This window comes from Cnephaeus nilssonii (assembly GCF_951640355.1).
Source record: "Cnephaeus nilssonii genome assembly, chromosome: 10".
Lineage (NCBI taxonomy): Eukaryota > Metazoa > Chordata > Mammalia > Chiroptera > Vespertilionidae > Cnephaeus > Cnephaeus nilssonii.
The window spans coordinates 3,861,261-3,877,214 of record NC_137081.1 but is presented as its reverse complement, the minus strand read 5'-3'; the positions used below and the strand labels follow the sequence as shown (position 1 = coordinate 3,877,214).

Genomic DNA, 15,954 nt, shown 5'->3' with positions numbered 1-15,954 from the left:
CCTCCCATCTCCTTGGACAGACACCAGGCGTTCTGCAGTCCATCGGGCAGGTCTAGGGCAAATGCAAACAATACTTTCCGTTAGAATAACTTGTATTCAGGAAAGAGAAAAAAAAAAAAAAGAAAGAACAGCCGCTCTGTTGCATCTGTAGCATAGCAGCCGGAGACAAGTTTACCAGCGCTGGCCAACTGGAGCCGGGAGCTGGCCGGGTGAGCGTGTTCTCCCCGCCCCTGGATGAAGTCATGACTGAAATATGGCATTCAACTGCTTTTTAAAAGGGAAGAGGAGTCGGAAAGAAAAGCTGGCCCTGCAGGAAAGCGCCCTGCGCCCAGAGGAAGCACGGGGAAGTGTGCGATCCCTCTGAGCCCCGAGTGGCTCTCCTCTGACCTTCGCCTCCCACTGGGTGGAGCGGGCTTTTAAGAGCCGCCGGGGTGCAGGCCCAGGTCAGAGTAGCCGGTGCTGGCCTGTCTGAACCTCCCCAGGCTGCAGAGCGGGGCTCTGAGCTCCAAGCGGCCGGCCTAGCTCTGCGCCCCTCGCCCCCGGCCTCCCCGGAGCAAGAAGCGGGACCGGCCCTGCCCAGCTGCCCGGCCATGGGGGAGGACGCTGCCCACGCCGAGAAGCCCCCGCACCCGGGCTCCGAGCTGCGGCCGGAGAAGCCAGCCAGCCCCAGCCCGGCGCCCTCCTCCACGCCCAGCCCCAGCCTGCACCCGGGCAGCGCGGACGAGGCGCTCCGGGACCACGCGCAGGTGAACGCGGTCACGGTGCTCACGCTGCTGGACAAGCTGGTGAAGATGATGGACGTGGTGCAGGAGAACCAGCACAAGATGGAGCAGCGGCAGATCAGCCTGGAGGGCTCGGTGAAGGGCATCCAGAACGACCTGACCAAGCTCTCCAAGTACCAGGCCTCCACCGGCAACACGGTGAGCAAGCTGCTGGACAAGTCCCGCAAGGTGAGCGCGCACACGCGCGCCGTCCGCGAGCGCCTGGAGCGCCAGGGCGCGCAGGTGAAGCGGCTGGAGAGCAACCACGCGCAGCTCCTGCGCCGCAACCACTTCAAAGTGCTCATCTTCCAGGTCAGTGTCCCCCCCCCACCCCCCCACCCCCCAATCCCCGCAGCTGCCGCCGCTCGCATTCCTGAGCTCAGCGGGCCTGGCTCTCGCCATCTGTCCATCTGTCCTGCCCGGCAGGGCTCAGACACACAGGCGTTGTGCCTGTCCGCCTTCAGCAGGCAGAGGGGAAAGCTGTGCACACAGGTGACCTTGCCAGGTCCCCGAGCCCCGCACTCAAGGCCGATGCCCCCGAGGTTAGCCGGGCGGGGTCACTCCTCGGGGAACACCTGGATGGCCTCCATCCAGCTGGGGAAGGTGAGCAGGTGCCGGCGCCCCAGTCAGACCCGTCCGTCTCCCTGCCCATGAACCGGGGCACTGGCTGCCGCCGTCAGCTGGGCAGGGCCAAGTCGTTCAGTGGCTGTTTATTAACTCTTTGTGCAAATGAGGTAAGCATGTGAGGTGTTCGTTTGTTGGGGGGGGGGGGGGGGGAGTTGTTGTTTTTTAAATCAAAAAGTTAAACTCATGGCTGTGTCAAGTCTGCCTGTGGCCAAAGGCTACCAGCGTTTGGGGGGCTAAGCAGGTACTGAAGGCTGTTTCTCATCAAGTTCACTAGCCTCGTCCTTCCAGGACTCTTCTGGCCAAAGGATCTTGAGTTCTTGTCCAGCAAAGGACGCACTGACAGGACAGAGCAGAGCTCCCCGCAAACACCCCGATGTGCCTCTCATGGCGCAGAGACACAGCTGCCAAGTGAGATGAAAACCGTGCGATCGGTTCCAGTTACAAAGGCTGGTCTTGAGTATTTGCTGTTTCCAGTGGTTGCCTTAGGAGAAAAGGGCCCCTTGGATTTTTTTAAGGCATCCGTGACGCAGTGAATGTAGCAAGAGGCTCTCTGGGGACAGGGAGTCTGCGGGAGCCGTGGCTCCGCCAGGCGGTGGGCATTTGCGAAGCCAAGGGCGGCCCTGCCCACTGCCGGGAGCCTTCTGCCCAGTGCACCCCGCCAGCTGGGACCCCAGGAAGCGATGGCCGTCCCTCCCTGCCCCGGGGCTGTGTCCTTGTGAGCCTGTGAATAGGGGAGGGTTTCACAGCCCTGGAGAGGAGCGGCTGGGACCACTGTCTGATTGTGAAAGGCACACAGAAGAGCCTTCATCTCCCACGAGAGATTGGGAAATGGGGCTCGGAACCAAGGGAGCCTTCTTTTCCTAAACGAACCCGCTCTGCCAAGCCAGAGCCCCAGCCTCCTTCCCCCAAAAAGGACAGGCGCATCCGGCCGCTGCATTGTCCTCCCCAAATGGCACTTGCAGTCCTAAAGCTTCAGGCAGCTGACGTCCTCCTACACCTTTCAGGCTTTCTGCAGCTGGAAGTTTTTTAGCTTTTCATGCAAATGGAATAGCTTTTCATGCACCAAATAAACTGAAGAGACACGTAACTGTTATCTTTCTTAAGCCATAAAAGGTCCTTACTTTATTAGCCCAAAAGATAGTAGAGACCTCGCTCTGGAAGCACTAAGTTAAATACTCATCTCCACGCAACACCAAACATGCGCAGACCTGTTAGAGGAAATCTCCCTCCTTCCAGTCTGAGTCAAAGAGAATCACTCTTGACCTAGCCCTCAGTTCAGGAGGAAAAACACAATTTGTAGGGATCAGGTTTTGTTTTGATTTGCCACGGACACCTGTAGACGTTGGGGGGATGGATGGAGAAGATATGTGACTAAAAATTGGAGAGAAACCTAAATCTGACAGTTAGCTAAACAATCGTTGGGGAGCTTAGAGACACAGGCTGCTGCTGACGCCTGGCCGCGGCCTCCTGTTTTGTCCCATCGGGTTGACAGGTGTGAGATTGCAGCCAGAGAGGGAAGACATTCTCCGTGGAGTGAGTGAAAGGTGAGACAGGGGCGCTCGAGACCCAGGGGGGAGCGAAGGGGACCCAAGGCAACGTGTTCAAGCTCCACTCTGGGCCTCTTCGCGGGCAGCCCCCAAGGACACTTGTTTTTGAAAAGAGCCGTTTAGGAGGCAAGGAACTGGGCCTTGCTTAAGCCACGCAAGATCCTTTCTTAGCCTAAAGGATATTCGAAATCTCAACTCTCAAGGCATCGCCTGATGGTTATTTAAAGAAACAAATGCGGGTGCGCTCCTCAGTGGAAGGGTTGCTCTTTCTCTTGATCCTTCTTAAAGCGAGGGTTTCAGGAGTAGGAACTCTGCCAGTGGCTAAGACAATCACTGCGTTAGAGAGTGGCTTAGCATAGGGGCTGAGAAGGTTAATGTTGCCATCAGACACTGGTTCAGATCCTAGTTTCCCCACTTGCCAACAGTGTGCACATTTTATAGCTTCTCCACTCGTGTGTCCTCATCTGTGCACTAAGAATATTAATAAGTGCAAAGAACGTTTAAGCTCTTAATAAGCCCTGCCGACATACTGAGCGTTTTTCTGGGCGTTATCTCACTTCCCCCAGTTTGCCGATGAGGATGTTGAGATATTTATATCTTGTCTGAAGTTATTTATTAAGCAAGTGATGAAGCTGGGGTTTGACCGATTCCAAAGTGTGTGCTCTTAAGCATAAATGCTTCCCCCCCTCCTAGCTCTCTCCGAGGGTGAGGAATCCAGGAAATAACACTTAAAATGGCTAGTGACTGGTCTGGTGTAAGAACTCAAGGAAGAGAAAGAAGCTCTTCCCGGGTGGATCTGAAATGCATTTGCAGGGAGAGGGGGCTACACTTTTGCTTGGTTAGAAATGTGCTTCTTATCAACCAAAGACCTTGTCTGCATATATGCATAACCCATGGACACAGGCAATAGGGTGGTAAAGGCCGGGACGGGTGGGCGGGGGAGAGGAGCTGGGAAAGGTCAGTGGAGGGGGGAGGGTATCTGTAATATTTTCAACAATGAAGATTTTTTAAAAATAAAAATAATACAAATAAATAATAATAATAAATAAATATGCCTCTTGAGTAAAAACTGACCTCACCCTACCCAGGATCTTCAAACAGCTATGCTTATGCTTTTTCAGTTGAGACTTATCAAAAGTCACACACACACACACACACACACACCCCTACACACTCCCACTCCCTACCATACATTGCATGGCAACTACCATGTTGCAATCAGTAGCATGTGACCACCGCTCCATGAAAGCAAAGGACCTGCCCACGGAGCCTTCCCCACACAGCCCCTCTTGGCAGCAGCCCCGCCTGCACCGTGTGGCAGAGGCCGGTGTTGCCTAGATCCGCAGAGCGGGCGGAGGGCAGGTAAGGTACCAGGGCCACCTCATACCCTTACGTGATTGCTCACTTCCGGTCAGCTGAACGTTATGCTGGTCTTTCCTGTACTGAGTCCATCGGCTTTCTAGTTTACGACCAAAGAGTTCATGTGAAAGGGAAGGAGGAGAGCGGGGGAAGGAAAGCTGTTACTGGCGTGAGGCACCTGGTGCTGCGGTGTTTAGGAGGTCACGTGTCTAGTGTGTTAGTTCCTGGTATGTCCTCCCAAATCTGCAGGTGCTTCTGGATTGGCTGGGTGGACCTAGATGCTTACACATTTGCATTGTCTAAAATTCCAAACTTTGTCCTCAGGTCATTTTGTTTATTGAAACCTGTGCTGAATTTACCTGTTAAGCCTCTCAGGCCTTAGCCATTACCTCAGATTATAAACCCAGGAGTATCTAAAACTGGACAAAATTCATTTCCCTTTAAGCAATAGAGGAAACTGTCAGATCCTTGTTAAGCTTAGCAGCTTTCCTTTCTACATTTCTATAAGATCAATGTTCAAATTCAAAATACTGTGGCAGGACCCAGAATAAGTGAAATGCGACTCAGAGGGGTTGCTGATCAAAAAGCAAATGCTAAAGACTAATAAGGCTAATTCTTCACCTGTAAGGCAGGCTAGCTTTTTACTAAACAATAGAATTTCTATGGAAAGTCAGTGAATATGCAGTTAAGAGGGAATTGTCTCTGTTGATTGAAAGGACTGGAATTTCATAGGTAACTGACCCTGCCTGGGGGTGCGGGGCCCACTGATGGCCTCTTAAGGGGTTAGCTGATGATTATTTGAAAAAGCAGTTTGGGAATTATTTCAAATCCAGAAAGAAAATGAGAGTCCTCGTGGACAGCTTACCCTTTCATCCACATAACATTGTGAAATCGGGTGAAGAGAGGAGAGGTTAGGTGCTTGCTGTGGAAACATTCGTGGAGAATCAAGCTTTTAAATGTGTTCAAATATTCATCTTTTGGGTTCCTTCAATGAGGTCAGAATTTTAGAAAGGTGCTAAAAGGGTAGCACCTTCAGACTGTTTTTAAATGGATTTTTTTTTTAAGAAGACTGTACTCCTTTCTCTATCCCAAGCCACTGTTCTGCAACCTGCAACGTTAATTCAGACTTAGAAGAAACAGGGCCCGGATCATAAAAAACACCTTTTATATGACAACGCGTGATGTTTATATCACATTGATTAATGTTCCCATAATGGAATATTGGTTTCAATATGCCACTTACCCAGTGCCCTTTAGTTTATGAGAGAAACAAAATACTGGTTCTTATTGTTATTGTTTAGACTTATTGAATGCCAGCCCTCCCTCAGGCACTTTATGGGAATAACTGATTATTGTTGGTATTTCTTCAAAAGAATCATTACTTTCTGTATTAAATGACTAAGCTCCCAGACGCGGCCTTGCCAAGGAAGCGATGCACCTTCCGCTGCTTGGTAATCTGTATGTGTTGGAATCGGGCGAACCATGTTCTCCCATGCAGCTCAGGTCTCAGGGTTTTGGTTCTCGCGTGAAACAAAACGTGGTTGGCATTAGGATACTGTGGGATTGCTTCCGTTGTTTGTTAACTATTTTTCATGGTATTTGGGTTAATGTCACAGAATCGGATATTTTAGAGCTGGAAAGCGCCTTCATAATCATTTCGTTTAACCTCGTTTTATATCAAAGAAGCAAAGGCCCCAAGAAGCAAAGTAACTGGGCAGGTTTCACTTGATTAACAGTAGAAAGTACAGAGCTGAATTGTGAAATCAGTAGAAGCAATCGCTCTAATCCCACGAGGGCAAAGTTCACGTTCGCTGGGCTGTCTACGCCAGCTTTTCAATAATTCAGTGCGATTTGGTTTTGCTTTGTCTTATGTGTTTTTGGTGTGTAACAAAGAACACCTAACCAGTGTGATCTTAAAAAAGAATTGAGCCCTTGATAACACTGAAAAATAATGAAACTTTTAAATCCTCCCGAATGTGAAAGACTGCTCGGGGATTGTAAGGAATGCTTTTTATTCTTATGACTTGCCGCTCCCACCCGCCGCTGCCTTCGGGTGCAGTTCTAATCAATGCTTTATCCACTTGGCAATCTATACCTCAGCAACACAAATCGGAGAGAGCCATCAATGTGTAAGAGAGGCCCATAAATCAGAATGTCAGGTGGGCATCGTTCCATTTTAATAACTAGTATTTAGAGATTATTGGATAAAACATTTCATGGACATAAATTTATGATCCTCATATCCCTCCAAGATGCCACCACATCCCGGTGGGACGATGACAGCCTTTGTTATTGTCTTCTAACAACAGGGGTGATACATTAGTGACAGGAGAGCAAGCCGCTGGCTTGTCTCTCTTTATTCAAGCTTTAAAGGACTTACCGTGGCCTCCTTTTCGAATGCTAGTCACAGTCTCCTTGACTTTGAAAGTGTCCCTAGCTGTGTATATGGGCAAAGATTCGCTTCCACGAGTCCCAACCCAAAAGGTGCCTCGCGTGTCGGCAAGTTTCTCTATGTTGATGTCTATATGCACAACTGGAATTATTAGTTCAAAAGAATTAACGTAAACAGCAAACAAGCGGAAGTATAAGGGAAAATGCCACTGCTCAAGAGCCCTCTCCATTCCTTTTCTCTTGTGAGCGTGTCATTAGTGTATGTTTGAAGTGTTCTGTTTCATTCTTCCTTCCTCTGAACTATTCCTGAGGGTTTTTATGGAACTTCAGAACCAGGAGCAGGTCCTCAGTGGAGCCTGGGTGTCTTCATGAAAATGAGTCTGTCGGGCAAATAGTCAGCTGGTACAACTTCCGAAGGAGGCAATGCAACTCCCAAGGGATTCTTAATGCCACGAGAGGGAATCACAACCCCTAATAAGTAGATATATGGGCAGCATAAGTCCGCAGTGACAGAACTGAAGGTGTCTATCTGATCGCCCCCCTTGAAAGAGCCAACCGTCTTGGAATCTTCCAAGAAAGTAGGTCAAAGACGTTATGACCAGAGGCCAAAGGCAGAAGAGTGCCCTCCCCTGTCGGGAGGTGAGATATCAAGTGTGTCCTTGAGGTGTGCGTGTCCTGAGCAAGGCACGTGTGCAGGTGAGCCTGGGCGCCTGGGGGTCTGTGCAGTGACACAGGAGCCACTGTCCGAGGTTCAAGTTGAGTTTCCATCCCAACAGTCACTTCATATTAAATACCACGCATGCATTTTACTAAAGGATGGAGCTCTTTAAGGGTGTCAGTGTTGTGCTGCTCCTACACAGACATCATGGGGAGGGGAGGCCTGCCTGAGCTTGCACATTCACAGAGTCCTGCGTGAACAGGAAAGGCAGAGGGCTCACCTTCAGCGTGATGCCGTCAGAAGCCACGAGATAAATGCTGTCCAGTAAACAGGACACCAAGCGCGGCTCGAGTAATGACAGTGACCGCAGACGCCTCCTCGCAGATCGCCAAGAAGACGTATCTCCCTCGGTTGCAGTCCCAGGAGGACGCACCCAGCCCATTCTGGATTGTGTCTGTTCCTGCTGCGTTTATTTCCACAGTTGGCACTTGTGTCAATTTCCCTGGCAGCGCGTAAAAGGATCCAGTTGCGGTTCCTACTATCTCTTAACTGCCCGCAGCTCTGCAGTGTGAATCCGCCCCAGGTCATTTCTCCATCACACGCTCACGCACTGTGCTCAAACCGTCCTCAGAGGACACGTAAGGAGAGAGATGAGTTAAGCTCAGCCATGCTTTTTTAGTAATAACATTGACATTGAAGAAAACATGCAAAATTATTAGTTGAATTCTTTTGGAATCCCGGTTACTGGGTCTGCCTTTCGTTGAGGTTGAAGAAAAGAAAGCTGGCAGGGCAATCCTTTGGTTACCGTGGGCGATTGCACACGTGTACCTCTTCTCACGGAGCCACGGCTCATTTTGAGTTTTCCACCTGCATGTCTGCCGTCTTCACTAAGGTCTTTTTTAAAATATATATATATATTGATTTCAGGGAGAAAGGGAGAGGGAGATAGAAACATCAATGATGAGAGAGAATCATTGATCAGCGGCCTCCTACACGCCCCCAACTAGGGGTCAAGCCAGTGACCCGGGCACGTACCCTTGACCAGAATTGAACCTGGGACCCTTCAGTCCACAGGCCGGTGCTCTATCCACTGAGCCAAACCAACTAGAGCCACTAAGGACTTTTTTTTTTTTAATGTATTTTATTGATTTTTTACAGAGAGGAAGGGAGAGGGATAGAGAGTTAGAAACATCGATGAGAGAGAAACATTGATCAGCCGCCTCCTGCACACCCCCTACTGGGGATGTGCCCACAACCAAGGTACATGCCCTTGACCGGAATAGAACCCGGGACCTTTCAGTCCGTAGGCCGACGCTCTATCCACTGAGCCAAACCGGTTTCTGCCACTAAGGACTTTTAATAACATTTCCCTGAGCTCTTGGTTTCTTCCTTTACTTCAAGCAACTCCTGTCAAAGCATCACAACCCTCTTATCAAATCCACAAGTAATTTCGCTTCTGGACTAAGCATCAGAGCCCTAGCTACTTCTGCAGTCTGCCCTCGTTCAGTCACACTCACCCTCTGAGAATAAAGTCCTTCTTACAAATGGCAGCCACTGCTCTCCTCACGCCTCAGGTTCTCCTCATTCCCCAGCGACAGCCACAGTCAGCAAACTTGCTTCTCCACGCAGAGCAGGGCCCATACTTTTGCAGGCTTCAAGCCTTGCCAACGGAGGGGCGTCTCCGCTCCAGCTACCCTCGGGGCTGTCTTAGAAAGCCGCCGTACCCAACATGCACTCATTCACCAAATAGCTGTTGAGCTGCCAGGAACTATTCCTAGTCACTGGGGCATAACAGTGAACAGACAAAAACTCCACCTTCATGGGGAGCACATGCCAATGAAACAGAGGCGAGTTGAGACTTGAAACATGGGAACGTTGCTCTCTGTAAAAGTCCATGTCATAAATGATTTGTGGGAATCCCATCCTCCTTTTATTTTTTAACTTTGTCTTTTATACGGTGTTCCTGACTTTTTTTTTAAAATCCTCACCCGAGGATATTTTTTCATTGATTTTTAGAGAGAGGGAAAGACAGAGAAAAATATCAATGTGAGAGGAACACATTGACTGGTTGCCTCCTGCACACGCTCTGACCAGGGCCCGGGCCGGAGAGGAGCCTACAACTGAGGTACTTGCCCTTGACCGGAATCCAACCCAGGACCCTTCGGTCCACAGGCCAATGCTCTATCCATTGAGCCAAACTGGCTAGGCCCTGACAATTTGTTGACATTCAAAATGGGAGGGTGTGGATAAAAGAATGTGAAGGGATTAGCCAAAAAACATATATACATACCACATAGACACAGAGGACTATGTGGGGATAGCCATAGGGAAACGGAGGTGGGGGTGGGGGCGGGGTGCAGGTGGGCAAAGGGTGGAGGGAAATGGGGATGGAAAGAGACTTTGCTTGGGTCAATGGGCACAAGATACAGTGTGCAGATGATGTTTCATTGAGTTGTACATTTGAGACCTATATGGTTTTGCTAACTAATGTTACCCCAATAAATTCAATTTTTAAAAATGGGTGGGTGTGGAGAAAGCTTTAGGAAATGGAATCTGTGATTTCTTCCCTCTACCAAGGATTCTTCTTAACCAGGCAATTCTGCTCTTTACCTCTACCCAGGACTTTCCCCTTTGTTTCTAACCAGTTTAGAAAGGGCTCAGGTATGAGTATGTGTCTGTAAGGGGGAGACACAGGGCTGTGTCTTTGCAGAGAGTATCATAATTATACCATTCAGTGGTAACAAGGAGAGAAATTTTTAATTTTCTCTTTATCAAAACTTTGTTCATTTAGCCTTTGTAGCAAGAAGTTAAAAAAATATGTAGGCTCACTCTTAGAGCATATTTCCAATTATAATGTCAGTTTTTCAAAATTGCAAAATGAGAAGGGAAGTCCTTACTGTTAACATGAACTTTGCACAAAGTTTAGATCCCAGACAGACTTCTAAAGTCACTAAGTGTACTGGGCAGTCCACAACATAACCAGGTAACATCACGGCTTTGGTGGAAGCAGGTGGTATGGGCTCTGGCGCCGGGCCCACCTTGGCCTTCTTGCAGAGCCCTAGTGTCCCTGGACGTACAGTCCGAAGGCTGCTAATCTAGGTCAGATCCTCCTGTTCATGTCTGGAAGACACCGAGACCCAAGGAGATGAAGTTATTTGCCAAAAGTCGCACACCATTTAGCAGTACAGCAAGGACTGGGATTCAGACTTCCGGTCACACGCTCTTTCTACTGTGCTGTTTCTTTTCATGAAAATGCGAAGGCACTTGGTTGGGTCTTGTTTTCCAATATTCAAATAGAAATATAAAAATCAAAGAGATTTCCATGCTGAGGGGTCCAAGTCTGTCTACATTCAAATCTCCCCACTTAGCAACACTGGCGAACCATTCCCCTTGCCCTGTGGAGGCAGGTGCCCCAGCTCTGCCCCCTGAGACATAGCAGGGGCAGGTCTTTGCCTGTGTGTCTAGAAGCTGGAGAGAGAGGTGTACTGGGCATAGAGTACACACTATGGGGCGAGTCCTGAGCTTCTCTCCTCACTCTTAGCTCTAGGTGGGGGCTGAAGCATTCTTGTCCAGGAAGCCCTGTTGAACAATAGAGGCTTGATAAGCTACACTTGGCATCATAATTCCCCTTGACTACTCTAAATATGGCTCTAGTATGCCACCTCCCCTTTTTAATGCCCACAAAGGAGATACTAAACCACAGGTTTTGTGAGTGGGTCCCCAGGAAGACTGGCCCTTGCTTCCCTTCCTCTAAAATTATGTCCTCAGAAGAACTAGAGTGCACTTGGAACAGATACCAAGGTTGGCCTTATCTTTACTTCCGACCGCTAGTTGGGGAGGAAACCTGGTCAAGGCTTTACATGGGGTCTGACACTTGAGGACTTCCTGTTTTCTCTCCCCTGCCCCCACCTTTTATCTTCCAACCTGACCACCAGGCTCCTTCTCGGTGGGATATTGGCAGGAACCGAGCTGGGTAGGAGAGAAGTTCGCAGTGACTTACTTTAGCTCCTTTATAGAGGCAGCTTCCTGGCCGATCTGAGCCACAGCCCACTTCCCCCTCTGCCTGTCACTGATAGAGCTCTTGCCAGAACCCTCCTAATCTTCCCATGGGGAGCCCTTGGCCTTATCCAGCTTGCGGGGCGGGGCAAGCCTTGACTGATTGACAATTAACTCTTCATGTCCTAGAAAACTGAAGCCACAAACATTGGGTTTCTATCACGCCCAAAACTGGCAGCACAGGCATTACGGCCGCTCGGGCCTGTTTGGGGAATGCGTTACTAACGTGAAATCTGCCTTGTCTGTCTCTCCAGGAAGAGCACGAGATCCCCACCAGCGTGTTTGCCAAAGAGCCCGTGTCCAGCCCCACCGAAGGGAAGGAGGAACTTGCCGATGAGAACAAGTCTCTGGAGGAAACCTTGCACACAGTGGACCTCTCGTCGGAAGATGAGCTGGCCCACGACGAGGAGGCCCTGGAAGACAGCGCAGAGGAAAGCCTGGGAGAGAGCAGAGCCGAGAAAATCAAAAGGTCCAGCCTCCGGAAGGTGGACAGCCTCAAGAAGGCCTTCTCTCGCCAGAACATCGAGAAGCAGATGAACAAGCTGGGGACAAAGATCGTGTCTGTGGAGAGGAGGGAGAAGATCAAGAAATCGTTCGCTTCCAACCACGAGAAAACATCCTCCGGGAAAAGCTCCCCCTTCAAGGTCTCCCCTCTCACTTTCGGGCGCAAGAAAGTCCGAGAGGCGGAAAGCGCTGGGGAGAACGAGGCCAAGTCCGAAGACGCGCCCAGCAACGAGCACGTGCCCAATGACCATGACCACGAGGGGAGCTCCCTGGCCGAGGGTCTCTCCCAAGCATCCCTCTCCAGCGTCCTGGCCGAAGGGAAGGGGGCCGAGGGGGAGAGTGGGAGGGCAGCCTCGCGGGGGAGTAACTCTGGCATGGACAGCAACGTGGACTTGACCGTGGAGGTGGATGAGGAGTCGTTGGTGGCCCGGGAACAGGCACAGAAGGTGCGCTACGAGGGCGGCTACGCGCTCAGCTCCAAGGAGGCAGAGCGGTCGGAGGAGGAGGCCGCCCAGCCCCCTGTGCTGCAGGTGGGCCACCTGGCCTAGCAGGGGCCCCCTAGGCCAGCGGCGCCTGCAGGCAGGTGGGAGCCTAGGACATGTGTCTCTAGCGCTACCCACTCACTACTGTGTTGTCCATGTAGCAGCACACACATGACCAAGATCCGCTATGAAGGCAGCCTGTGGGGGGCTCCATTTCTAATTTGCTCCTAGGTCCTGTTCCTGTAGGATTTCTCCAAGATTGCCCAGAAGAAATGAAGCAGTTGAAAAGCACGGATCAGTTTAGCTTAGGAGAAGCAGGGGCTCCTGCAGACACTGGTCATGAAGGGTGATTGATTTGGGGTCACTCCATAAGCTTGCTGCAGAGCGTACCAGCAACAGATGGAATTTCCCAGAACTCCGTGCATCTGTTAGTTATTTTTCAGGTGTGTGATGTATGATATACATGTGTGTTTAAGCTAAAGGGTAGCTGCTTTTTTTAAAAAAAGAAAAGACGTTTTTTAAAAGGGAGAAGAAAAAGTCCAGTTGACCATCCACTTAATAGAAACTGTCGTTTTCTTGAAAACAAAGTAAAAACTGTAATTTTTAGCTAAAGAAGTAAGACATGTAGGAAAATCAGGACTATTAGAAAAAGAAAACTAAGAAAGAGATGTGGGGAAATAAGAAAAACAGGAACAAAGAATGCCAAAGAAAATGAAGACAAAGAGAGAAAAAAAATATATGTGCTTAGAAGTAGAATATTTACTATCTAAATTCAAATATTTCGCTCTTTATAACAATACTAAAGAAGTTCATATATCTGGAATAATGTTATATTTTCACAATATTTTTATTTTCTAACATTTTCAAATAATATAAAGACATTTTACTGTGTTAAAGCTGTATTTTTTCTTAATATATAAAAGACATTAGAAATATTCCTCTGAAGAAACTCAAAAGGATGTTGTCTCTTTAACACTGGGAATGAATATAAATATTCAAAATTAATTAATGCATACTGCCTTTTCTAGGAAGTTGGATCATACTAGTCTTTAATGTAATGTTTTCCGAATTTGAAATAACACTTGCACTCAAAACGTAATGTTGGTTTATAGGATATTAAAATCAACAGGTTTGGGAAAGGGAGGGCTTCTGTTTGTCCTTTTTTTAGACTTAATGATAATTTCATTCCAGGTCATATTTTATTTATATGTCAATTTCACATCATTTTAGTATGTTTATTACCTTTTTAAAGCATGCTAGTGTTTATGTATATAGGCACATATAGTCAGATAGGGTAATTTTTACTACTGCCTAACATTATACTAAAATGTTGCTTTATCTATTTTTAATTACAGAATGCTAATGTTTTGAGAATACTATGAAACTAGTTTGAAGACAGGTAGCAGGGAGCAGATCCCTGCCTTTAGATTTCACCACTCACCATAAGTAGCCTTACCACTGTAGCTAATCCAACACAGTATTAACAAACTGCTTTGTCTTATAAAAGAGATAAGTTTAACAAATGTATTGATGGCATAACCTATACAGCTACCCTTGTTTTTGCAATCATGTACCCCACGTATGAGATGGTTGAACTAACAACGGCTGTGTTAAAGAAGACTAAATAAACCAAAAATGAAAAGTGCCTAACAGTGTCAGTTTGTTGGCAGAACAATTTTAGGACAAGCAGAGAGAATTGATTTTTAAGCTCTCCTCCAAATATAGCTGTAATGTTGATTGTTTCCGTCTTGATTTCCCCTATTAACTCGGCTTTCTCTTTTCCCTGATCTCATTTAGAATCTGAGTCTCATTCTTCAAGTTTAACTTTCTTGACATCACCTTGCCAGCTCGGGGGAGCAGCTGAATTGATTGCAGCTGCTTGATGAATTTGATATTTCCATCTGCATTTTCACTGTGTGGTACCAGGCCTCGTAATACCTTAAGCAGCCCTGCAAACACGAATGTATCGGGCTGTGCGTTCAGTGGCTTCCACACCCATGAACCTCTGTCTCCTCATTGCCATACATCCGGTGGAAGACTTCATTTCGCTCATGGCCCTCGGCATGCCTGTTCCACCTGCACTAGGTGGCTATCACTTCTTGCTGCCAAGGAGGTGGAGGGTCCAGGGTTAACGTGATGATTACATTTCCTTTTCAAAAAATGCGCATGTCGTGTAGTGAAAAACTACACGCAGGCATCTTTTCAGGTTTTACTGACCAACAATTTACTCCATGCTCCACATTCGAAGCATTAAAATCCTAAGCAATAAGCAGAGAACAAGGCCAGATAATTGCTGGAAAGCACACACAGCCGGGATCGCAGAGAGGAGCCGTTGAGGAGGCAGAAGCTGTTTCCTCTGTGTTGCTGTTGAATTATTTGCATTCTGGTGAGGCTGTAAAGTCCCCAAATTAGACATGTCTTCCCCCCACCCGGCCACTAACCCATTTCTAACTTATGTGCCTGGCGCTCACGGGATTAGTTTCCCCCAAAAGGTTGGTTGTACATTAATAAGCACTGAGATCCATATCTTAGAAACATAATTCAGGAGCAAGAAACTTCATTACATGGATCACAAATCTCACAGAAATACAGCAAAGATGTCACTTTTCTACGAGATTTTATTTTTAAAATATATAGATACATATTTCAACAGGAACATTTTTCTCTTTCCAATTAGGAATCCAGTCTATGTCTGAATTTCTTTATACACATGAAAATAAAAAGACCCACGCTAGGGCCAGTTCTGCACAAAATAAAGATTTTTTTTTTTCACATTTATTGTGTGATGAAAGCCCAGAATGTTTCTGCTTTTGGGCAAAAAAAAAAAAAAAATCAAGGTTTAAACCTCCTGCATTTCAGGCCAAGATCAGGAAACCGGAAGCTCCTTGGACAGAGCCAAGCAGCTCGTGTTGGTAAAGGTTGTATTGAAAGTCATTTCCTACATTAAGAGACTAATGCCCGGGCCCAGTTAATTCTTGCTTGAAAGTTTGTTTACTGCCCTCCGGCCCCAGCCTAAGTGATTTTATATTGGAGATAGAGAGCATGAGGAATCGAGGTGCAGGCAGCGATCATTATTAACAGTTCCATGGCAACCACCCGTCCTCTCCTAAAAACCAGCGCGGACACCACAAAGCTGCTCAGATGAAACTGGCGTTGTGACCTTTGGGTTGTGCTGGATCTGGGTGTCGAGATAAAGACTTCTGCAGCCAGGAGCTCATGCCTAAAGGGAACGGGCAGTAACTCCCATTATTGAAGAGTCTTCTTATTTTTGTTTTAAACATTGCGTTGTCCTGAAGCACTGAAATTATTTTTAACTCTCCACTCAAACTTCCCAGTGAAGAAGCCAGACCTTTAGCAAAACAGCATGATAGTCATACATTTAGACTTTGCACCACAAAACCAATTCATTAAATATTTATTAAGCAATGCAACCATTTGTCTCTCCCACTGGCTAAAAATTCTTAGTCCCCAAAGTAGGAAGACACGAGCCTGGGGGAGAGGGAACCAATAGTTATATATTTTGGTCAGTCCTCACCAGAGGATATTTTTGGATTGATTTTAGAGAGAGT

At 47.9% G+C, this 15,954-nt stretch overlaps 1 protein-coding gene across 1 annotated transcript; it reads left to right on the top strand.

Annotated features, from left to right (window-relative positions):
- The first annotated feature begins 257 nt into the window (after positions 1-257).
- CAVIN2 (caveolae associated protein 2) lies at positions 258-14,030 on the top strand. Its single transcript, XM_079782156.1, has 2 exons — positions 258-1,073; positions 11,654-14,030. Exons 1-2 carry the CDS (start codon positions 591-593, stop codon positions 12,449-12,451), a joined length of 1,281 nt encoding a protein of 426 aa, XP_079638282.1. The 5' UTR covers positions 258-590; the 3' UTR covers positions 12,452-14,030.
- The last annotated feature ends 1,924 nt before the right edge of the window (positions 14,031-15,954 follow it).